General features: G+C 36.4%; 1 protein-coding gene across 4 annotated transcripts in view; it reads right to left on the bottom strand.

The window, feature by feature from the left end:
• CENPC (centromere protein C) overlaps positions 1-26,079 on the bottom strand; it is an 89,963-nt gene that overhangs the window by 22,917 nt on the left and 40,967 nt on the right. For all 4 annotated transcript variants that reach the window (XM_059922910.1, XM_059922909.1, XM_059922908.1 and 1 more), the window contains exons 9-12: positions 16,204-16,395; positions 10,349-10,610; positions 5,169-5,312; positions 3,949-4,031 (exon numbers count right to left, since the gene is read on the bottom strand). In XM_059922910.1, the coding sequence (XP_059778893.1) occupies positions 3,949-4,031; positions 5,169-5,312; positions 10,349-10,610; positions 16,204-16,395 (681 nt within the window). The remainder of the gene's footprint in view (positions 1-3,948; positions 4,032-5,168; positions 5,313-10,348; positions 10,611-16,203; positions 16,396-26,079) is intronic.

Raw genomic sequence — 26,079 nt, 5'->3', positions numbered from 1 at the left:
TAATATTGGTGCAGAGGTTTGAAAAGGAACAAGTTATTAAAATAGGATATCGTTCCACAAAATACTTATCAATTACCAAAGAGAAAAACCCTGAGTGGAGAAACCTTGCAGACAATAACTTGAACAGGTGATGAAGATTAAAATCACTAGCAGAGGGGCTTCCCTGGTGACACAGTGGTTAAGAATCCACCTGCCAATGCAGGGGACACTGGTTGGTTCGAGCCCTGGTCTGGGAAGATCCCACATGCCGCGGGGCAACTAAGCCCGTGTGCCACAGCTACTGAAGCCCGCACACCTAGAGCCCGTGCTCTGAAACAAGAGAAGCCACCGCAATGAGAAGCCTGCACACCGCAATGAAGAGTAGCTTCCACTCGCTGCAACTAGAGAAAGCTAGCACGCAGCAACGAAGACCCAACACAGCCAAAAATAAATAAATAAAATAAATTTATTTTAAAATTAAATAAATAAAATCACTAGTAGAAGATGAGTCAGCACTGTGTGCCTCCTAATGTGATGCACAAAGAACACAGCATCATTTCTGTAGTATTTCTGTCAAATATGCATGGCTCGCATCTGATCATGAGGCAATATTAGAGACACCCAGGTTGAAGGTCATTCTAAAGAATGAAAAGCTTGTACTCTTTAAAAAAGTGTCAAGGTCAGGAAAGTTAGAAGAAGACTAAAGAACTATTCCTTACTGAAGGAAACTGAAGGGACATGAGACCCAAACACAATCCATGATCCTAGATTGGATCCTGAACCAGAGAGAAAAAGGAACACTGATGGAACTGCTGGTGAAATCTGCATGGAGTCAGTGAAGGAAGACTAGTGTTATATTAATGCTGATTTCCTGACATGGATGGATGAAGAGTGATTATGTTCTTGTCTTGCATCATGTCTGCACATACTCACACATAATAATATGTATGCGACTTCCACTCGAACAGTCCAAAAAAAAGACTAACAAACATGTATAAACATTTATGTAGAGACGGCAGGGAGGGAAATGAAACAAATATTGTAAAATGTTGACAATTCTGGAAACTGGATGAAGGGGATATGGTATTTGAGTAAATTTAAAATTATTTCCCAGAAAAGTATAAAACAAAACAAAGCAAAACACAGAGACAACTCCAGAATTTCAAAGACTAACAAAGCCTAATAAGCATGAAAATGGAAGAAACAGGTTATTTACAAAGGAAAAAAGAAGTAAGGCTGGCTTACAATATCTACTCATAAGCATTAGCTACCATGAGATAAAAGAGCAATAGCCAAATAGTTTAAAGGAAAAAAAGATTGTGACTCAAAAGACTTTTACTATTTGACTAGTTGTTCATTGTGATAAAAAAGAAAGTTCCTGAGTCCTTGCTAGCATATGTGAGACTATCTAACAACTTTACAAAGAAGTAACAAAGCATATCTGTTAAACATTTATTAAAGGAAAAAAATACTGACAGAGCAAATCAAAAATAAAAATTCAATCATGCTGTTTGAAGCCACTCTGCTTTAGTTTGGTAAAAAAAGGTTAAGTAAAAGGAAGAAAAGAAATATAAGAAACAACAACAAACCAAAAGAAAGCAGGGAGTCACAATGTTAATATTAGACAAAAAAAGACTACAAAGTAAAAGCGTTGTAACATGATCAAGAAGGTAAATTTGACCAAAACAGGTACATTTCATATGCAAACTTACATGCTCAGTAAGAGCGCTGAAATGTACATAGTAAAGACTGCAGGAAATAGGAGAGACAGACCACTGCAAAGCAAACACTTTACTTCAACTCTGGCAGTCCTTAACAGACCTCACAAACGATAAGGATACAAAGGATAAGAATAATATGAAACACAGAATGTCCAAATCTAAGATTCTGTTCTTTTCCCCCAAATCTGCCCTTCTCTAGTAGTCTCCAAATCAAGAAATGACAACGCCATTCTTCCAGGTGCTCAGGCCAAAAACTTTAAAGTCCATTATCCTTGACACCTCACTTTCTTTTACACCCTACATCCCATCCATCAGGAAATCATGTTGACTCTACCAACAAAAAAACACAAAATCCTACTACTGCTCTCCACCTTCCGCTGCTAACCCCCTAGTCCAAGCTACCACCTCACAAAGGGATTACTAATGTCTCGCCAACTGGTCTCCCTGCTTCCAACCTTACACCTGCCCCCTTCAAACTTACCAGTCCACCCCTAATGTGTATTCTACAGCAGCCACAATGATTCTGTTTATAGGTTAGTCATGTCTCTCCTCTGCTCAAAATCCTCCAATGGCTTCCCATCTCTCTCAGTAAAGCCCGAAATCCTTATAGTAGCCTTTAACATCCTATATGATCTTTCATTCTTGTTAGCTCTGTGACATCATCTCCTACTACCCTCTCCCTCTCTTCCTCAACTCCAGCCTTCCCAGTCTCCTTGGTGTTTCTTGATCAAAACCTTTGCCCTTATCTTCCCTCTGCATGAGGCACTATTTCCCCATACAGCTGCATGATTTGATTTCTCACCTCTCTCATATCTTTGCTCAAATTATCACTTCTTCAGTAAGACCTTTTCTGCCCATCTACCTAAAAATGTAACTCCCATTTCCCACTCTAAAAATCCCTGCTTTATTTTTCTACTCTCAACATCCAACAAACCACAAGTTTTGATATCTTTTTCCCTTAGAAGAATGCACAGTAAGTATTCCATAATATTCCATAAATATTTAAGAATTTCATAAATATTCAAAGTATATTAAAAACATATACCCACTTACATTAACAAAATGAGTGTATATATATTTTTAATCCACATCTGTACACAAAAAGTAATATTCTCTTTTTCAAGCATCCATGGAAGAATTATAAAATTCTTCCATGAATTTTATGTGTTCTAAGCATACTCTAGAACACAAAGAAAATTCAAAGAATTAATAATACAGGGCAAAGTTATCAAGAACAATGAAATGAAACTATAAATTATTAACAAAAGAACAAAACAAAACACAACTTCTTAGGATAACAGCCAACAGTGCATAACTAACATACACCGGGTATTAAAACTAAGCAAAGAATGTGTATTCATCTTTGTATCAATCTATGCAATTAGAATTGATATCGCCAGTTTACAAATAAGGAAGTTGAAGCTAAGAACACTGAAATTTCTTACTCAAGATAACATAGCTAATAAGTGGTAAAGCTAGATTCAATCCCAGGTTCCTGACTCTGGAGACCAAACTCTTGACTAATGTACTCTTTTAAATAACACCTGGGTCAAAGAAAAATCACCAATATAATTCAGAGTGTACAACAATAAGAACACTCTATTGAAAAAAAAAAACCTTTAATTTTAAACTAAAACTATACTCCAGAAAATTCAGCTTTTTCTTTACCAAATAAAAAGCAGAAAAATAAATATAAAAAGCATTCCACTTAGAGGAAAAAAATAATAAAGTAAATCTAAACACAAGGGGAAGAAACTATTTAAATGGAAAAAGAATTAGTGAATTAGGAAAGAAAAAAACAGTATAAGAGATTATATTTCAAGCACATTCTTCAGGGACATAAAAAATTATAAAACTCTATTAAGAGGCATTTTAAAAACTTCAACACTTAGCGTCAGTAATCATCAATATAGGTCTAATCTTGCTTCATTTATACCCTTATCAGCTTTAAAATACTGCAGTATGTGTCTTAAGTGCCAATTATATTATTATGCCCTACTTCAAAGAAAGGACGGTCATTCATCTCTCTTTCTTTCTCCCTCTCTCTCTTCTCCCTCCCTCCCTCTCTCACCCAGGTATAAGGTCTTAGAAATCTCTAACCATAAAGTAAGGCTCTTAAGGGTAGGTACTCAATACATATTTGCCACAAAAATGTCACTGGTGATAATTTAAATAAAACATTGCACACCTTACTCCACATGCATAACACTATAAAAATCAAGACAGTAGAAAATAAATCATAACTTACTCGAACTTTCCTGAACTTCATTATCATCCACATTTGAATTACTCATTTCAGACGTTAAATAATTCTTGAGCCTAGAAGGTCCACTTAAGAAAAAAAGATAAACCACAAAATTTGTGCATTTATATCTAATATATCTACCTTAATGGTCATTTTTATCCTAAAACTGCCAAAAGTTTTTTTCTTACAAAATATTAATAGTATACTTATTTGCTGCATAAAACAAAAAATCTACAATTTAATCCCACATTTGACTTGTCAAACATGATAACACTGAATTTTATAACCTTTTAAACTAACTCATGAATCAGAGTTACAAATTTAAGTCAACTCAAATAACACTCTTTAATAAAAATCAAATCATAAGAAATAAAATTAGAAATAAATCAGCTTATCTTAATTTTTTTTAAAACTACAGGCAAAAACAAGCAATTTAAAATATAGTTCAGAAATTGTTCAGAGATGATTCAGTTTATCCCAGTCCTAGATCCTCTTCCTCCTATTATGAGCCCAAGACAGGCCTAGTGGTCACACGTTCCCAAAGAGTAAAGAAATCCTAGCCATCCCTTCAAAGTCTGAGAATCTGCTATAATTTACCATTCCTTCATTTTGAAAAAGGGTGTATGACTTCAGATATTATGAGACTAGGTTAATTTGGTTTGCTCACTGAGTATGCTCTCTTTAAACTTATATCCACAAATTCTTAGATGATGCCCCTTTCAAAAGGTACAGGCTAATTCTAACTCCCCTATTCTGAGTGTGGTATGGACTTAGTGACTTGTTTCTAGTGAACAGAATAAAGTGGAATACTTCAAAGACTATGTCATCAAAAGACACTATGGCCTCCATCATAGTCACACTTTCTCTTGGATCACCTGCTTTGTGGGAAGCCAGCTAGCTACCATACTGAATACCCCTATGGGGAGAGCAACATGACAAGAAACTGTGGCCTCCAGCTACCTTATAAGTGGATCCTCCAAGTTCTAGTCAAGCCTTCAAAGGACTGCGAACCAGACAGATATCTTGACTGCTATACCTCATGAGATTCCCTGAGCCAGAACTAGCCAGCTAATTCTCTCCCAGATTTCTACCCACAGAAACTGTGAAATAATGTTTGCAAGGCACTAACAAAATTAAAATTAAGCTTTGAGAGTAATTTGTTACACGGCAATTGGTAACAAATACAGTGAGTAAATCCTATTATCCTTAGAACACATGCATACCTTCCTTCCAAAACTGAAGTCCCAGGCTCTCTAGAATCCAAGTTTGACTCTGCTGGTGTCTTGCATGTATATCCACTGATCTGAGACTTTTGATGAACATTCTGTACAGCCATACTATCTTGATTCTTTGAGCTTCCTGTACCTCTATGAAAATGAAAAGTTTGTAATTGTTTACATTTCTTCAAAAAATATTTCTTCTAGAAACATTACATAAGGTGGGTAGACAATATAACATTGGCTATAACAAATATCAGATAACCTTGCTCAGGTCCTAATAAAACTTACAACTAGTCCAGGAAGGAAATTTGTCTTTAGAACCTACCAAGAACTCTAATTTGAAAAATTCTGATAAAAGAAATGGTACAGACCTGGCCTAACTAAGATAGACATGATGATAGGAGGGCACTGGGAGACATTACCTACAGGCAGCTTATGATGTATACTACACAGTTAAATCTATCACAGTTTTTGTTGAAAATCCACAAACAACTGAAATTGTTTTATATGATACCTCTACTCAGCCTACTAAGGAACAGCAGAGTGCTCAGAGGGACCTAGGCTCATCTCTATGGTAGCTGCCAGCTAACTAGCTTACCCCAAATATATGCAAACAAGATACATTATTTCTAGACTGCATAATTCTCTCTCCACTCTCACATCTTACAAGTCCTATGTTTTAATTTGTTTCTTGACTCAGTCTACCAGCCTATTCTTATCATTTGTGAAAAAAAAATGTTATGTTTGCAACATAACTAAAGAGCATCCAAACTTCTTAGTATTCTTTGATAGTTTATTTCTGGAGTTTCTAGTCTCCCTCTAGGTCCTACCATCAGAGTCAAAAGAAAAAAAAAAGGATTATTAGAGAATATTATAAACAACTGTATGCCAACAAATTAGATAACCTAGATGGAATGGACAAATTCCTAGAACACACAAATTACCAAAACTGATTCAAGAGAAAAATAAACAATTTCAAAAGACTTACAACGAGAATAAATCAGTAATCAAAAAACTACCCAGAAAGAAAAGCCCAGGCCCAGATGGTTTCACCACTGAATTCTACCGTCATTCAAAGACTGAATACGAATGCTTCACAAACTCTTCCAAAAAAGAAAAGAGCACTTCCCAACTCATTTTATGAAGTCAGTGTTACTCTGATAACAAAACTAGACAAAGACATCACGAGAAAACTACAGCCAAAAAAAAAAACCCAAAACAAAACAAAAAACCCTCAAAAAAATTAGCAACATTTTATCAACAACAAAAAAAATGTATCACATGATCACCTCAATAGATGCAAAAACAAACAAAAAAAAAGCATTTGACAAAACACATCTTTTCACTACAAAAACACTCAACAAACTAGGAATAAAAAGGAACTTTCTCAACCTGATAAAAGGACATCTATGAAAAACCCACAGCTAATAATAACATACTGAATGGTGAAAAGACTCGATGCTTTCCCCCTAAAATTAAGAACAAGACAAGGAAGTCTGCTATTGTCACTTCTACTTAGCATAGTACTAAAGATTTCAGCCAGGGCAATAGTGCAAGAAAAAGAAAGAAAAAGCATCCAGATTGGAAAGGGAGAAATAAAACTATCACTATTCACAAATGACATGATCTTGTACTTAGAAAGTCCTACAAATACATGAGTTCAACAAGATTGCAGGATAAAGATCAAAATACAAAGATCAATCGTATGTCTATACATTTGCAATGATCAATCGAAAAAATTTAAAAAGCAATTCCATTCACAACAGCATCAAAAGGGATACTTAGGAATTAACTTAACAAAAGAAGTGTAAAACATATTCTGAAAATACTGTTGAGAGAAATTAAAGATCTAAATAATAGGACAAACACCCCTGTTCATGGATCAATAGACACTGTTAAGATGGAAATATTCCTCAAACCAATAGATTCAATGCAATCCACTTCAGAATTCTAACTGACAGCTTTGCAGAAATTGACATACTAATTCTAAAACTTATATGGAATTGCAAGGGACTTAGAATAGCCAAAATATTCCTGAAAAAGAAAAATCACACTTCCTGACTTCAAAACTTACCTCTAAGCAATGGTAATCAAGACAGTGTGGTTCTAGAACAACAACTGATATATAGACAACAGAATAAAACTGAGAATCCAGAAATAAGCTTATACATCTATGGTCAGCTGATTTTCAAAAATGGTGCTAAGACCATTCAACAAACAGTTATGGGAAAACTGGATAGTCACATGCAAAAGAATGAAGTTGGACTTTTCACAGCATATACAAAAATTAACTCAAAATGGATCAAAGAATTAAATTTAAGAGCTAAAACTACAAAACTCCTAGGAAAAAAACATAGGAGTAAATCTTCATGAACTTGGATTGGGCAAAGGATTCTCAGATATGACACCAAAAGTACAAGCAACAATGGACAAAACAGATCAATGGGACTTTATCAAAATTAAAAACTTTTGTGCTTCAAAGGACACCATCAAGAAAGTGAGACAATCCAAAGAATGAGAGAGAAGATTACCAAATATCATTTATTTGATGAGACTTGTATCTAGAATATATTAAAACCTCATACAATTCAATTAAAGAAAAAGACAATCCCAAAAAAATCAGGCAAAGGATCTGAGTAAATCTTTCTCTAAAGATTGGCAAATGGCCAATAAGCACATGAAAAGATGCTCAACATCATTAGTCTTCAAAGAAATGAAAATAAAAACCACGAGATGCCATTTCATACCAACTAGGATGGCTAGAATCAAAAAATCAGATAATAACAAATGTTGGCAAGGATGTGGAGACATTGGAAGCCTTAAACACTGCTGGTAGGAATATAAAATGGTGCAGATGCTTTGGAAAACAGTCTTGCAGCTCCTCAAAGGATTAATGTAAAGTTACCATATGACTCAGCAATTCCATTTGTACACAAATGTTTATACCAGCATTATTCATAATAGCCAAAAGGTAGAAACAACCCAAATGTCCGGCAATGGATGAATGATAAACAAAACATAATGTAACAGAATGAAATAGCACTCAATCATAAAAAGGGATGATTTACTGATACATGGTACAACATGGATAAAACTTGAAAATACACAAACTGAAAGAAGTCAATGCAAAAAACCTCGTACTATATGATTTCACTCATATGAAAGTCCAGGATAGAGAAATCTGTAGACAGAAAGTAGGTTAGTGGTTCCTTAGAGTTGCTGTGGAGGGGAACAGGGAGATGATAGCTAAAGGACCCTAATGATGAAAATGTTCTAAAACTGACTATTTTGACGGTTTGCACTATCTGTGAATACAATAAAAACCAAAGAATTCTATACATGTCATGAGTGAACTGTATATGAGTTATACCTCAATAAAGCTGTTAAAAAATCTAATGTAGTAAACTTCTGTTCCAAATGGCTTATAGAAATAATATAAAAATTAAGTGCTTTTACAAATTTAAAATGAGAGAAATTCAAAGATTTCTAGAGGGTAATTGCTTATTATACTTTAAATGCACTAGCTCTTTAAGATTTTTTTCTTTTCTAAACGCTTTAAGAGGGGAATAAGGGTGTTAGCTTGTAGTTTAATTAATGACCATGGTTACTAGGTTATAAGAAGCAAAAAATATCACTTTAGACAAGTTAAAATTTTAATATCTGTTACTTGTATAAAGGAGAAGTTCACGTAATATTTTTTTCCACGTAATATTTCTAATCAGGAAGACTCCTTAGACAAATTAGACATATTCATATTTTAATGTAATAATGTCTCTTTTTTTTGCCTTTCCTAAATACAGAACAATAATACTGTTAACATGCTTTTTAAATCTAAATTATCTTTGAGGTTTCCATGAGAGCCACTGAGTAACCACAAAGATTTATCTTCCCACCTTATGGCAAGTAGAATACCAAAATAATTACATATTTGATCTTTTATTTATAGTAAGTAGCTTAATGACTATACAGGTTAACTAAACAAATGTCTCAAAGATCTTCCTTTCTATGAATCCAGATACCCAACAGGCTTTCTTAAGCAGATACTGTAGCAACTATCAACTTGGAATATTTCTCATTAGACTAACTCCTTCTCACTGTGCATAAGATTTGTTTTAGGGGTACTAGCTCAAATTCAGAAACTCAACATAAAAACTCAATTTTTATACCTTAGTATTTCTCTCAACCCATAGCTAAGGCTTATCTGCTTTGTTTAATAAAACAGTGATTTATTATTATTAATACATTCAAGTAAAAACAGTTAGACTAATAAAAGACCTACATATCCAATGACACACTATTTATTTAACCTAAGTGTACCTTCTTCATATGTAAAAATAGAGCTAACACCTGTCCTATCGACCTCTTAAGATTCTTAATGAAAACCAAATGATATTAAGGAACAAGCTAATATAAATATGGAAGTCTGATATAAGACAGAGAGGGCATTACAAATCAGTGGGGGGAAGTTCACTACTCAATGAACTGTTTAGATAGTATGCACTATAATGACATACACTAATATATTTTAGAGCACTCTATCATTTATTTCAATACATCCCCACCACCTGCAGTTTCTCACAAATATGTATTAAGTATTTTTTTAATGAATGAATGAGTGAATGCTCTATCAAAAGGCAAAAATGCCTAAGAACAATACTTACCTCAGTAGGTTGTCAGGACTGATGAGAATTCATTGAAAGCATCTAGTGAATACTTCATACATAGTAAGCACTAAAATATGTTAACTATTATCATCTCATGGGGAAAAGAATTAAGATGTATTCCTGATTATTGTAATTATATTAACCTCATTTAAAAGAAAGCAACTCAAACGATACACTTAAAAATGATTAAGATGATAAATTTTATGTTATATGTTTTTATCACAATTTTAAAAAAGGAAGGGATTGTTAGGCGACAATAATGTTTACCTTATTAAATTTATCACTCACACCCCATGTGCTATATATTATTTCCCATTTTAATATGAGGAAACATTCAGAGTACTATTTTGCCTGAGGTGTCACCCAGCTAATGGCAGAGTGTGGATTTACTAGCAGGTCTGTCAGACTGCAGACTCGTTTATGCTAACATTGCCTCTATATACATGATTAAATAACATAGACAAATTCTTAAATGCCAAACAAAAATAACTACATTGTACACATAAGAGACATTATTACCCAGAAGGATTAAGGTTTTTCTTCTCAGCTGGGTCTGCCTCACCGCTTTCCAATGGCTCATTCTGGGAACAACCGGAATCTTTAGCATTTAAAACCTTCTGTGCTCTTGAGCTGCCTTCATTAGCTCTCTTCTGCCTTTTAAATGGAATAGTTTTTTTCCCAGTATTCTGAGATGATTGGTTTGTTTTTTCAGCAGGTTTTTGTCTACTGTTATGATACGATGACAATTCACTTCTTACTGAAGAATTGCTAGAAAAAGGACCTAAAGGATTAAATGATAACCTAAAGTTAGTATAATGTTTATTTGGCTCACTAAAATACCAACATGATTTATATTTTACATGTAAACACATACACACCCCAATCTCATAGGCTATATTTGTTTTCTTTTTTTAAAGATTTTTTTTGATGTGGACCATTTTTAAAGTCTTTATTGAATTTGTTACAATATTGCTTCTGTTTTATGTTTTGGTTTTTTTGGCCCCGAGGCATGTGGGATCTTAGCTCCCCGACCAGGGATCGAACCTGCACCCCCTACACTGGAAGGCAAAGTCTCAACCACTGGACTGCCAGGGAAGTCCCTCACAGGCTATATTTGTTTTCAAGTTAAATTCATAAACTATGCAGCTCTTCAGTTTATAGATACATGTACCAAACCTTTTAAATTTATCACGAGTTTCCAAAACCATCCTCTCTGGCTCTGCCCACTACTCTTCTAGTCATCCTTAAGATCCTGGCATTTCCCCAGGGTCCCAGCTTCATCTTCTCACTCTATGTACCTTCTCTGAGGGACCTATCAACCCATAACTTTAATTACTATCTACATGCTGATATCTATAATATTCACCTACCACTCTCCCCCAGATCTGCCACTCTGGTTTTATTTCCTATCTTAATGAAAAGTATAACTAACTATCCAGATGCCTAATTCAGAAATCTGAGTCATCCAAGACTCCTGTCCCTATCCACAAGCAATCCCTAAATCCTGTCATTTTACTTTTTTTTTAATGTCTCTCAAATCATCTTCTTTTAAGCTCTGCTGCCTGTCATTAGCAGGGACTTTTATCATTTCTTATCTGGATCATTAAAACAGCCTCTTAACTGATCTCCTTTCTCTAGCCTTGCCATTCTTCAATCCATCCTTCACACTGCTTCAAGAATCATCCTTGGAAAACACAAACTGAATCATTACAATCCTGGTTAAAATCTTTTCGTGATTACCTATAGTTGAAGGATCAAGTCTAAATATTTTCAATTCTAATTTATTACTACATCTAGAGTGCTTATTTCATTAATCATAACTCTCAACACTCTCCTCCAAACAGACAAATCAAAAAAAAGGCAGCAGTACTGAACTATCTGCATTTCTCCAAAGCACTGATCTTAAATAGTCCCTAGACCAGCAGATCACCATCACTTGGGAATTTGTTTGAAATGCAAGTTCTCAGGCCTTACCTCAGACCTACTAACTCAAAACTTTCAGAGTAGGGTCCTATAATTTGTGTTTTAACAACTCCTCCAGATAATTCTAATGAAACAACTTAAAAGATCAAGCTCTCAGCTCCAGATCTCTACACATGCTATTTCTGCTTGAAACATTACATCTTTTTTCCTCACCACACCCAATCACTTAGCTGACTCCTAATCCAATCTTCAGGAAGCCTTCGCTAATTCCCAAGGTTAAATTAGGTAGCTTTCTCTCAGTCCTTTGACAATGTTTATCATACATCTGATTGTTTACTTATCACTCTCTTCCAGCAAACTGGCAATCCTTAAGACCAAGATTGATGTTTTACCTATCTTTATATTCCTCATGCCTAACAGCAAGGGCAGGATTATGGTGAAGCAAGAGTAGCCTAGGGTAGAAAAAAATTTTTTCCCAGTTTTACTGGGAAAAAATTGACATATAACACTGTACAAGTTTAACGTACAGAATACAATAATTAATATATGTATATATTGCAAAATGATTATCAGAGAGTATATCTTAAAAGTTCTCATAAGGAAAAAATAAAAATTCTAACTAGGGTGGAAAATTTAAAAAGGTGTTTACTCCAAGTCACTCACAAAACCCTAAGACCAATTGTCTCCTTAAATTTCCCATTCTAGGTTGCTCGTTTGCCTCATCTAGACCTGGCCCAGCCTAACACCATTCCTGCCTCACAGTGGAAACTCAATAAATGTTTCTCGACATATATGAAAAAGCAGGAGGGTCACATGTACACTACAGGTAGTAGATCAAGAGTCAAGAAATCTGGGTTCCATTATTTTCCAATTCTAGCACAAAGGTCTATAACCTTAGGGGGAACTTATGTTGCTTTTCTATGCTTCAGACTTAGTTTCTTCTTCCATCAGATGAAGGAGTTTGGTGATCTGTAAGCATTCCTCCACTTTTGTGACTCCCTACTTGATCAGCAACCCAACACGTCTCAGGACTGATATATTTCAGGTCTTTTTTGGTAAATTTTGGAGTTCCAGCATGCTTATCCAAGCTCTGTAAGATTTTTATTAATCCATATATTTACACGTTCACTGACCACAGTAGTTTCCAGCAACGTGGGGCAAAAAGATGAGTTCTCCATAGGAGTAACAGTAGTAGTTAACATTTTAATACTAAGTATATGCCATTTAATACTTATAACAACTTAATGAGGTGGAAGTATTGGTAATCACATTTTACAGAGTGAGAAACTGAAAAAAGTAATCTCCTCAAAGAGGAGGAATCATAATTTGAACTCAGATCTAACTCAAAAATCCAAGAAGAGCTGCACCAGAATAAACATTTCTTACTGGATTACAATTCAATAATTCGTAGCAACAAGACCTCACAGATCCAGTGCCACATGTACTAGTCTCTCACTTACTGATCTAAATGCCCCAGTCGACAGTACCTGCATATGTAAACGTTACCTTACCATATACCAATCTTTCCATGATCATCTCCTTTAAAAAATTCTACCAAAACAATAAATGTTTCATATTATACAGAAAAGAGCTGGCATAGCAGGCCTAAGAATGCTATCCTTTGAAAGGCCTGCTTGCAAAGTTAGCCCTTAGCCCTTGGGTAGCGTGTAGGCACTTGAATTTCAGGAGGGTTCCCATCATTTCATAACTGGTAAATGTGGTTTAGTGTGCCTAAACTGCTTGTGCAAAAAATATGGTTTATGACGAATACTTGCTTTTCCTTCAGGGAGCCTGGAATTTTAGGACATGCTAGGCAGGGGGTACCTAGGTGACCATCGCCAATAAAAATCTTGGGAACTAAATCTCTAATGAGCTTCCCTGATAAACATTTTACACACTTGTCAAAACTCATCGCTAGAGGAACTAAGTGCCTCCTGTATGAATGCACTGGGAGAAGACTCTTGGAAGCTTGCACACGATTTCCTTCAGACTTTGTCCGTGTAACTTTTTCTCTGCTGATTTTGTTTTGTATCCTATCACTACAAGGTAACTTCCGACTTCCATTATCACCTTTCCCACTTCACTTTTACCTGATGACCCTGCTTACTATTCCACTGAGAAAACAAAAATGTTCAGAAGAGTACATCTTCACTGTGTGGCTGAACTACACTGACTCCATTTTGTCAGCTCCTTCTTAGTCCCACCCCCTTCCCCTCAGTGTGAATGAGCTTTAGCCTCCTCAAAAGGAATGTGCCCAAGCCAGATATGTTCCTTATCAACTTTTATCCTTGCCTTAATCTGATATGAAAACTGGAAGAATGCCTTTACTGACTCAGATGGTTAATGGTCATGAGACCCGCGGAGGGGAGGAAAAGCACTGGTTTCTATCTGTGCAGATGTGCTTCTTGCTAGTAGTCAGAATCTATTTTTAGCTTTGGCCCCTTTAAATCCCCCTGTACCCCTTTTGGCTGTGCGGAGTGCAGCTGCGAATGCCTCTGGATCATCAACCACCTGATCCTGCCTTTACACCCAAAATAAACTTCATAATTGCACTTTATGGAGCTGCCTGGTTTTTCAGTCTCAAAGTTCCTTCTCAGTTCGGAGGATATTATTCAATGTCTCCACTGCCCAACATTTACCTTCGCACCATCAACTCTACCAACCTACTTCTAAGTGTCGCCATATACCCTGCCTTTCCTCTTTTATATGATATACTGTCCTTGCTCCTGTCTAGAGCTAACCCTTTTACGATGGACTGGACCACAGCCTACTCCTTGCCTACACAAGGACTGTGATCCTATATTTATCCTCTACCTTTCTACAAGGTCGTTTTAATGAGCAGATAAGCTGATGTAGTATCTTGCATATTAAACGAGAGAGAGACATCTTCCCTTGACCCCACATCTGCTATGTCCCTTTATCTTACTGTCTTTCCTACCTCACTTCCTACACTCCCTTGAACCCCACCTCCAAATCAGGCTTTTGGTCTCATCATTCTACAGAAACAATTTTTATCAAGGTGACCAACAAACTCCAGTTGCCCAAACCATATTGTCAAGTCTTAGCTCTCATCTAATCCAGGCCATGAGCAGTATTTAAAACAGTTCATCACCCAATACTTAAAATGCTTTCATTACTTCACTTCCATAACCCTAAGTTCTCCTCATTTTCCTTTAATCTCACTAACTGCTCCTTTTCAGTCCTTTTGATGGATCTTCCTTTCTCTTCCCTACTCCTAACATTAGAGTCTCCCAGGACTCAATTATTAGCTTTCTTTCTTCTCCAAGTATAGTCTATTACTAGATGATTTCAAGTAGTCCTGAAGTTTTAACGATCACCTCTATATTGATAACTCCCTAATTATATGTCCTCCCAGATCTTTCCCCCCAACTTTAGACTCATTTTATCAAGCTATCTCCTCAGTATATCTACTTCGATATCTAATTAACATATTACAACCTAAAATCTTGATATCCTTCCCAAATCTGCCTCTCTCATCTCAGTAAACCTTTCCTCACCTCAGCAAACAGTAGATCCATTCTTCTGCTTGTCCAGGCAGAAAAATCTGAATCATCCTTGATGCCAGCTCTCACTCCAATTCATCAGTACTTTCTGTGAGTTACCTTCAAAACTATCCTGAATCCAATCATTTCCATTCTCTTCCCTCCAACCACCTCCTAACTACCCTCCATGCTTCCACTTTTGCCCAGTCCTAGTTCCCTCCCTACATTGCAGTAAAAATAATCCTTTTAAAAGATAAGTCAATCAGGTCACTTTATTGCTTAAAATTGTGCAGTAGCTTCCCAATACACTTTGTCTAAACTCATTATCACAGCCTGCTTCTCTGACTTCATCTGCCCTGGCTTACTCTCTTCTTCAGCCATACTGACTTTTTGACATTCCTCAAGCTTTTCCAGCATGGTCCATCAGTACTTTTATTATACTAATACTGTTCCCTTGGTCTGGAATGCTCCACACCAAATTATTTACATGGCTCCCTCCTTCACTTTATTCATATATGTGCTCTGAAAGATCCTAATCAACTCTTACTGCTACCTTTTACAAAAACAATATTCTGCTCCATTCTCCTATCTACTCCCAGTTCTGCCATTTACTTCCCAACTCTAATCTTTATGTGCCTTGTTTTTCTCAATTACCCATCACTGAATGAATTATATATCTATATTGTTGATCTTCCTCCAGTAGAATGTAAGTCCTATAAGAGCAGCAATTTTTCATTTTTGGTTTTAGTCTTCCACAGCTGTATCCCTGTATCTAGAATACTGTATATGGTAAAGCCTCATAAATATCTTTATAATTAATTGATTTAATATTTCTATTGATGATCCAATTTAAATTTTTCCTCATGAGATTTTTCTCAAGAGAATGGGAGTATAAATCAAACATAGAGGCTCTTATAGAATAAACATAATTTAAATAAAAATACTTACTCTGCTCTGATTTTACCACCCACCAATTAGATGGATGTCTGGAAATTCTTCGACTTCTTGTGACAGTTGAAGTCGATTCTTCAGGTACAATTTTGTTCTTCTTGGACCCATCTGAAAAACGCTTCTTTTTGCATTTCTTATCTTTCTTCTGATTCTCTGCATGAGGAACATTGGTGCTACCTTTCTTGCTTCCTAAAATAAAGAATAAAAACAATTCAAAATCTACCGCACCGGGCTTCCCTGGTGGCGCAGTGGTTGAGAATCTGCCTGCTAATGCAGGGGACACGGGTTCGAGCCCTGGTCTGGGAAGATCCCACATGCCACAGAGCAGCTGGGCCCGTGAGCCACAACTACTGAGCCTGCACGTCTGGAGCCTGTGCCCCGCGACGGGAGGGGCCGCGATAATGAGAGGCCCGCGCACCGCGATGAAGAGCGGTCCCCGCACCGCGATGAAGAGTGGCCCCCACTTGCCTCAACTAGAGAAAGCCCTCGCATGAACCGAAGACCCAACACAGCCAAAAATAAAATAAAATAAATAAAGTAGCTATAAAAAAGAAAAGTGCTTTAAAAAAAAAAAAAAAAAAATCTACCGCACCAAAGAATATTCAGAAAACCAGAGCAGATTATTAAAAAAACCCTCTCAATTATAGGAACTTCTTGAATTTATTCTGTGGGCTTCTTTTCATCTCTATTTTTTAAAAGTCACATGTTCTCAATAAAATCTACAACTTTCTGTCAGTTAAATGCAAACTTTTCACATTGCTTGATAACTAAAATATACTCCTGAATCAAAAAAAAAAAGTATACTCTGAAAAGGAAAAATGAAATATATGACTCCTTCCACTACTAAAGTCCCATGTAAAAAAAGGTTAACTACTGCTTTTCTTTTTTAAAATAATTCATGATTTTTGTCAATCTAATTTATGGAAGAGAATATTTTAAGGAAGTTTTCAATAAAGAGATCTTTCCTATATGAAGGAAAAAAGATTGTTTCTTTAAACAGGATTTAAAGAGGAAAAAGAATTTTTAAAACAATGAATATGGCAAGCAACAAAAAGCTAATGAAGAGGTTTGGCGTCAGTAGTAACTTCATTTTACTACAAAAGCAGGTAGATAAGAAAAGATCTAAGAAAAGGGACAGGTAAATTCAAGTTTTGTTTTTGAGACTGACAACCAGGAAGAAAGGGAAATCAGAGAAATAGAAGCTATTTTAATACAAATATTGCATCTAAAAGATGTACAACCACCAAAATGAGTTTAAAAATGGAAATTTTCTTTTTTTCGGAAGATTTAAACATTAGATGTTAGTAGATGTAATGAAAAATTTTCTTGACCAATGAGTAAATCAAGAAACCAGCATTTTTAAGTTTCTGACACAAAGATTTCCATGAGATCCAAAGAAGGAGTTAAAATCATATCAAGTAGGAAACTCATAGAGTAAATGAACTGCATAAAAGTATATAAGACCAGGGGCAGTGGCCAAGATGGTGGAGTAGGAAGACCCTGAGCTCACCTCCTCCCACAAGCACACTAAAATTACAACTATTTACAGAGCAACTATTGATGAGAACAATGTGAAGGCTAGCAGAAAAGACCTTCCACAACAAAAGATATAAAGAAGGAACCACAATAGGACAGGCAGAGATAAGGGAGAGTCAAGACCCAGGGTGGGCAACCTACAAACAGGAGGATAATTACAATTGCATGGTTTTTTCCAGGCAGCCACAGGTCTGAGCCCCACACTGGGCTCCCCTGACTAGGGTTCCTGTACCAGGAAGACAAGCCCCCCAAAGTTTGGCTTTGAAGGCCAGTGAGGCTTACTTTCACAAGAACCTGAGGGCTACAGGAAATACATACTCCACCCTTAACAGGCAAAGGCACTGTAATTAAAATGGCAAAATCTCAAATACTCCAAGGCCCAGGGCAGAAGCAGTAATTTGAAAGAAGCCTGTGTCAGAACCACCCGCTGATCTTGCAGACCCTCCCAGAGAGGCAGGAGGCAACTGGAGCTCACCCTGGGGACGCAGACACTGGTTGCAGTCATTTTGGGGAGCTTGTTCTATCACAAGGACACTGCTGTTGGCAAGCACAATTTTGGAATCCTCTCTCTAGCTTATTAGTGCCAGAACCCAGATCCTCCCACCAGCTGGTTGGCACCGGTCCTGGGATGCCTGAGGCCAAGAAGCTAGCCTAGTGGGGACCCAGCCCTACTCACCAGTGAGCCAGCACTATCCCCTGGACCCCTGGGACCCCACAGCCAACCACCAGGACTCAGCCCTACCCACCATCAGGCTGACACCAGCTCCAGGAATCCCAGGGCCCTACAGCCAAAAATCCCAGGACCCAGATCTGCTCACCAGTGAATTTACACCAGCTCCAGGACACCCTGGGCCTCATAGCCACCCATGTCAGGAACAGGTCCTGCCCACCAGCAGACAACATCAACCCCAGGAACCACCTCCCCAGGCCACAGCCCTGCACACCAGCAGGCCAACACTAGCTCCAAGACCACCAGCACCACATCCAGCCACCCCAGGACCTGGCTCCGCCCACCAGCAGCCAGCAGCCTCCACATTATGCAGGGCCAGAAAACCAACCAGATGGGGGCAAGCTTGCCTACCAGTGCACCCACAGTAATCAACCTGCCACAACTGAAGGGCCAACTCAGCCCACACAGGGCACCCCAAGAGCAAATAGCTTTGATGACCAGAGGGCAGGTCACTGCTGGGCACCCACTGGACATCTCATAAGGAAGGCCACTTCCCCAAGATTGGAACTGTAACCAACCTACTAAACACATAGAAATAAAAAGAGAATTAGGCAAAATGAGGTGACAGAGGAATATGTTCCAAACAAAGGAACAAGATAAAGCCCTAGAAGAACTAAATGAAATGGAGTTAACCCATTTACCCAATAAAAAGTTCAAGATAATGATCTTAATAAAGATGCTCAAAGAACTAGGGAGAATGGATGAACACAGTGAGAAATTAGAAGTTTCTGACAAAGACTTAGAAATTATAAAGAAGAACCAAACAGAGCTGAAGAAATACAATAACTAAAACTAAAAATACACTGGAAAGAATCAACAGCAGATAGATGCTACAGAGGTATGGATCAGTGAACTGTAAGACAGAGTAGTGGAAATCATTCAAGCTGAAGAGAAAAAAGAAAAAATAAAAAGAAATGAGAACAGTTTAAGAGATATGTGGGACAAAAACATCAAGCGTACTACCATTCACATTATAAAGGTCCCAGAAAAAGAGAGAGAAAAGGGGCGGAGAACATATTTGAAGACATAATAACTGAAAAGTTCCCTAATGAGGTAAAAGAAACAAACGGTCAAGTTCAGGAAGCACAGAGAGTCCCAAACAAGATCAACCCAAAGAGGACCACAGTAACACACAATGAAATTAAAATGGCATATGACCCAGCAATCCCACTCCTGGGCATATACCCAAACAATTATAGTTTAATTAGAAAAGATACATGAACCCCTATGTTCACAGCAGCACTATTTACAATAGCCAAGGCATGGAAACAACCTAAATGTTCACTGAAAGATGAATGGATAAAGATGTTATATTATATATGGAATAGAATATCAGTCATAAAAAAGAATGAAATAATGCCATCTGCAGCAACATGGATGGACCTAGAGATTATCATACTAAGTGAAGTCAGAAAGAGAAAGACAAATACCACATGATATCACTTCTACGTGAATCTAAAATACAACACAAATGAACTATCTATGAAACAGAAATAGACTCACAGACACAGCGAACAGACTTGTGGTTGCCAAGGGGGAGGGGGAGGGGAGTGGGGAGGGAAGGACTGGGAGCTTGGGATTAGCAGATGCAACCTATTATATATAGGATGGATAAACAAGGACCTACTGTATAGCACAGGGAACTATATTCAATATCCTGTGATAAACCATAATAGAAAAGAATATGAAAAGAATGTATATATGTATAACTGAGTCACTGTGCTGTACAGCAGAAAGTAACACAACATTGTAAATCAACTATACGTCAATAAATTTTTTTAAAAAATAAGTTAAAATGGCAAAAAAAAAAAAAGATTAAAAAGAGAATATTAAGAGCAGCAAGGGAAAAGCAACTAGTTACATACAAGGGCACTTCCATAAGGCTACTGGCTGACTTTTCAGCAGAAATTCTGCAGGCCAGAAGGGAGTAGCACAATATATTTAAAGTGACAAAAGGGAAAAAACCTACAAACAAGACTATCCGGCAAGGCTATCATTCAGATTTGAAAGAGAGATCGAAAGTTTTATAGACAAGCAAAATCTAAAAGAGTTCAGCACCATGAAACCAGGTTTATAAAAAGTGTTAAAGGGACTTTAAGTAGAAAAGGCCACAACTAGGAATATAAAAATCATGAAAGGAAAAATATCATTGGTAAAGGCAAATATACAGCAAAGGTAGTAGATCAACCACGTATAAACTTAGTAGAAAGGTTAAAGGACAAAAGTAGTAAGTCGTCTATATCCACAACGAGTAGTTAAGGGATAAATAAAACATGATGTATATACGATGTCAAAAAATTTTAAGCATGGTAAATAGGGGGTAAAATGCAGGGTTGTTAAAATGCGTTCAAACTTAAGAGATCAGCAACTTAAAATAATCATGTAATACATATAGATTGCTATATATAAACTCCATGCTAACCACAAGCCAAAAAGCCATAACAGACATATACACAAAAAGGAAAAAAGAATCCAAACATAACACTAAAGGTAGACATCAAATCACAAGGAAAGAGAGCAAAAGAAGGAACAAAAAATGACTACAAAACTATTAACAGAATGGCAATAAATAAATACCTATTAATAATTACTTTAAATGTAAATAGACTAAATGCTCCAATCAAAAGAAATAAGAGTGACTGAAAAATAAGACCCATATAGATGCTACCTACAAGAGACTCACTTCAGATCTAAAGACACACACAGACTGAAAGTGAGGGAATGGTATTCCATGCAAATCAAAAGGAAGCTGGGGTAGCAATACTTATTTCAGACAAAACAGACTTTAAAACAAAAACTCTAACAAGAAACAAAGAAGGACATTATATAACAATTAAGGGATCAATCCAAGGAGAAGATATAACAATTGTAAATATATATGCATCCAACATTGGAGCACTTAAATATATAAAGCAAATACTAACAGATATAAAGGGAGAAACTGACAGTAAAAATAATAGTAGGGAACTGTAAACCCCACTTACATCAATGGACAGATCATCCAGACAGAAAATCAACAAGAAAACACTGGCCTTAAATGACATATTAAATCAGATGGAATTAAAAGATATATACAGAACATTCCATCCAAATTTTGCATGCCCATGGAACATTCTGCAGGATGGATCACACAGTAGGCCACAAAACAAGTCTCAGTAAACATAAGAAGACTGCAATCATATTAAGCAACATTTCTGACCACAGTGCTATGAGACTAGAAAACAAGTATAAAAACACAAACATGTGGAGGGGATATGGAAGAAAAGAAATAGGGGAGGGAAATTAAGAGGTACAAAGTTCCAGCTGCAAATAAATGAGTCATAGGTATGAAACATATGGTGTTGGAATATAATCAATAACTATGTAACATCTTTGTATGGTGACAGATCTTAACTAGATGTGTCATGGCAATCAGCTTGAAATGTACAGAAATACTGAATCACTACGTTGTGTGACAAGAACACAGTGTTGTAGTCAATTATACTTCAAAAACAAATAACCTCATAGAAAAATAGATCAGATCTGTGGTTATCAGAGGTTGCGGGGGTGGAAGGAGAATTGTATGAAGGTAGTCAAAAGGTACAAACTTCCAATTATAACAGAAATAATTACTAGGAATGTAATGTACAACATGATAAATATAATTAATACTGCTGTACATTATGTATGACGGTTGTTAAGAGAGTAAATCCAAAGAGTTCTCATCACAAGGAAAATTTTTTTCTACTTCCTTAATTCTGTATCTGTATGAGATGATAGATGTTCACTAAACTTGTTGTGGTAATCATTTCATGATGTATGTAAGTGAAATCATTATACTGTATACTTTAAACTTATATAGTGTTGTATGTCAATGATATCTCAATAAAACTGGAAGAAAAAAACAAACAGAAAATAGTATATAAGGCCAACAGAGCAGGCAATATATATAACCACATAATTAAGTATTAAATTATACAGAATAAAAAGAAGAAAGGACAGCATAATAGGGGTTGAAATCTGGACATACAAGACTAGAGCTATCACTAAGAAGGTAAATTTGGGGAACTAATTCAGGCAGAGTTGATATCTAATGCAAAGAAAAAATGTTCTCAAGGTATGAATGTAACGGAAGAACAGAAGGAAAACTATTAAACTTGGGAAATATAGAGACAGTCATCAAAATTTATAGATGAACTGAGAAAAAGTAATCAATAAAAAGACACAGAAGGAAATCAAACAAAGAACATGCAGAACCAGAATATTATAGTATCAGAAGTTAGCTAGTGCTTAACTAGGCTAGAATGAAAACTACACCTTAGTCATCTTTATTACCTATAACATATAACATTATGTTTGGTACACAGGCTCTCAATAAATAGGCATAAAAATAATGAATTCAGGTTGAAGCCTATATTTCACTAGGCAGTGATACTGGCAAAACTGCTACCCAGCATGAGCTATTTTAGATATTATCTAAATTTTGATACTCAAAATGTGGTTCACAAACCAGCTACACCAGCATCACCTGGAATAGACTGTTTAGAAATACAGAATCTTGGGTCCCACCCCAGACCTACTAAATCAGTTTATTAATCAGTATTTTAACAAGACCCTCAGTGAATTCAAATGCACATGCAAATATGAAAAGCACTGTTCTAGGTCCTTTAGTCATTCTCCCAGTTAAATCTGATTGGGGAGTAGAGGGATAAAGGATAAAATGAGCCAAATTCTGTCATGAACCCTTACAGCAGTATCACTCTCTGATTCTACTTTAAGAATAAGTTACAGGATTTGGCAATACTTTAAATTTGGGATAAAATGCTGATAAGAGAGAACTGATTCATGCTTATAAGGTATATTCACCTTAATTATACTGAACCAGGCACAAAAATTTTAATTAAAAAAAGAAAATAATCTATTTTACCAATATTATGCTTAATAGTATCAACCAATACTTTTGAAGTGATGAGAATGGAAGACATTAGAAGAGTTACCACAAAGTAAACCTTGTCAGTAAATAAGATCTTTTAGGGAGTAGATATAGAAAATAATAAAGAGTCAATTTACAAAACACTAAAGCAAGAATGAGAACTTTCAACATGGTTGACAGTGATTAGTAGTTTAAGGAATTATTTGTACAAACAGCAAGAATCCTCACTGATGAGCATCATTTTCCAGCCCCTCTCCAATCTCATCTCTCTTCTCCAACTTCTTTTCTTCTATTTCTTCCCTTCTTGTTCTTCCCTTACGCTTCTCAAAAATATCTTCAGGAACTGCTCTAACAAATGAGAGGTGCTTATGATGTCAGAGATTATGGTCCATGTTCATGAATTGACTCAAACAAACACTAATGTGAATAATGATTTAAAGCAAAAGAATGTGAGGGGGAAAATGCTATCATCAAAGACTTATTCAGACAGTGATACAGGAAAAAAAAAAATCATACAAAGTAAAAAACAAACCAATTAAGAACATCATTTCAGAATCCAGTTCCAGATCAGGAAAGGTTAAAAACTGAATGACAACAAATTTAGAAAACTAATAAAAAGGAACATATACAGAAAATAAAGCTGATATATGAAACAGCTGGTAATGTGAAGAGAGGTGACTTAGAACTGAGGAGACATATGTCATAAGCAGGGAAACAACTAGAAAAGAGGTGACTACTGTAGAAAATGTTGCATATTTACATGTACAGGAATAGTATTCTGAAGGTGGGCATTTTAAAATAAACACTGCAAAAGTATTCATTCAAAACAGAGTAATACTTCTGTCACTGTTGATAATATATTCCAGTGACCCACAGAAATGCTAAGGCTAAGATATGGGGGCTTTTTAGGAATAGGATAGATATAGTCCCTGTTCTCATGGAGCTTTCAGTCCAGACTCTAGAGTACAAGACAAATTCAGCAAGTAATTATATGTCTGAAAATGAAGAATGCTATTAGAGCAAATATAGGAACATACTGGGTTGAGGGATAATTATCAAGGAAAGTGATATTTAAACTGAGTACAAAGCTTGGTAAGGAACCCAGAGTATATTTAGGAAAAATTGTCTAAGTAAAAGGAAGAGGGCTTCCCTGGTGGTGCAGTGGTTAAGAATCCGCCTGCCAATGCAGGGGAAACGGGTTCGAGCCCTGGTCCAGGAAGATCCCACATGCCACAGAGCAACTAAGCCCGTGCGCCACAACTACTGAGCCTGCACTCTAGACCCCGCGAGCCACAACTACTGAAGCCTACGCACCTAGAGCCCGTGCTCCGCAACAAGAAGCCACAGCAGCGAGAAGCCCATGCACCGCAATGAAGAGTAGCCCCCGCTCGCCACAACTAGAGAAAGCGCATGCACAGCAACGAAGACCCAGTGCAGCCAAAAATAAATTAATTAATTAATTTAAAAAAAAAAAAGGAAGAGCATATTTAAAGGCCCACAGTTGTGAAAGTGGTCTGTTCATGGAACTGGAAAAACTTCATTATAAAGCAAGCCAGGAGATGAATCTGGAGAGGAAGAGAAAAGTGAGAGGGTATATATGCATAAACTGCTACAATACTCTAAGAAATAAATTACTCTAGCTTCACTAAGGGGAGTAGCAGGAGCAATGGAGAGAAATAACAGATTTGAAAGCTACTTAGGAAGAAGTCAAAAGACTTACTGACTTTATATGGTTTGCTAGGTAAAGAAAACAGGAGCTAAAGTTGAATCAGATTTCTTTCTTGAGCTAATAGATTTATTATGGCTCCATTTATGAAGATACTGAAAACGAGAGGAGGAAGAAGTTTGAAGGAATTTAGTTCCCAGCATGTTCAGCTTGAGAAGCCTGTGAGACAACAAAAGTAGAAGAGTTAATTTGCTCAATCCAGGTCATCAGTTTAGGCATTACGACAGTATGTCAAGTGCTTGTGAACTAAAGGAAAATTATCTTCTGAGTAAAATATCTTTGGAATTAAATTATCTCAATATTTTTAGTCTTTGAAAACTGATGTGGTTGGCAGAATAACAGCCTCCTAAAGATGCACCCACCCTAATCACAAAATCTGTGAAAATATTATCTTACACGGCAAGAAACTTTAGAGATATGATTAAGGTTATAAACCTTAAAATAGTGAGATTATCCTGGATTATCCAGGTTGGCCCAATCTAACGACATGTGTCCCTAAAAGCTGTGGTAAGAGGGAGAGAGATGGGATGATGGAAGAGAGGCAAGAGAAATTTGAAACAATAAAAAGGCTGGCATTGCGGGTTTTGAGGATATAAAAGGAGAACCATGATTTAAGGAACACAGGCGATTTCAAGAAGGCAGAAAAAGCAAGGAAACAGATCCTCTCCTAGAACCACCAAAAAGGAACAAAAAACCTTGTCAACACCTGGATTTTGCCCCAGTAAAAACCATTTCAGACTCCTTACTCACAGAACGGTAAGATAATAAATGTGTGTTGTTTTAAGCCACTAAGTATGTAGTAAGTTGTTATGAGAGCAAAAGAAAAGTAATACAGAATGCTATATTCACTAATGAACCTAGATAAGAAAATTTTAATATACATGGAAATTAGTGTACAATATATAGCAGGTACTCATTAAGTCTTTAACATTTATAATTTCAGAGAGTATCTTGCAAGTACACTTTCTT

The sequence above is a fragment of the Balaenoptera ricei genome, chromosome 5, assembly GCF_028023285.1.
Source record: "Balaenoptera ricei isolate mBalRic1 chromosome 5, mBalRic1.hap2, whole genome shotgun sequence".
In the NCBI taxonomy this organism is placed as follows: Eukaryota; Metazoa; Chordata; class Mammalia; order Artiodactyla; family Balaenopteridae; genus Balaenoptera; species Balaenoptera ricei.
The sequence above is the reverse complement of the archived record's forward strand: the minus strand, read 5'-3'. Positions and strand labels throughout refer to the sequence as shown.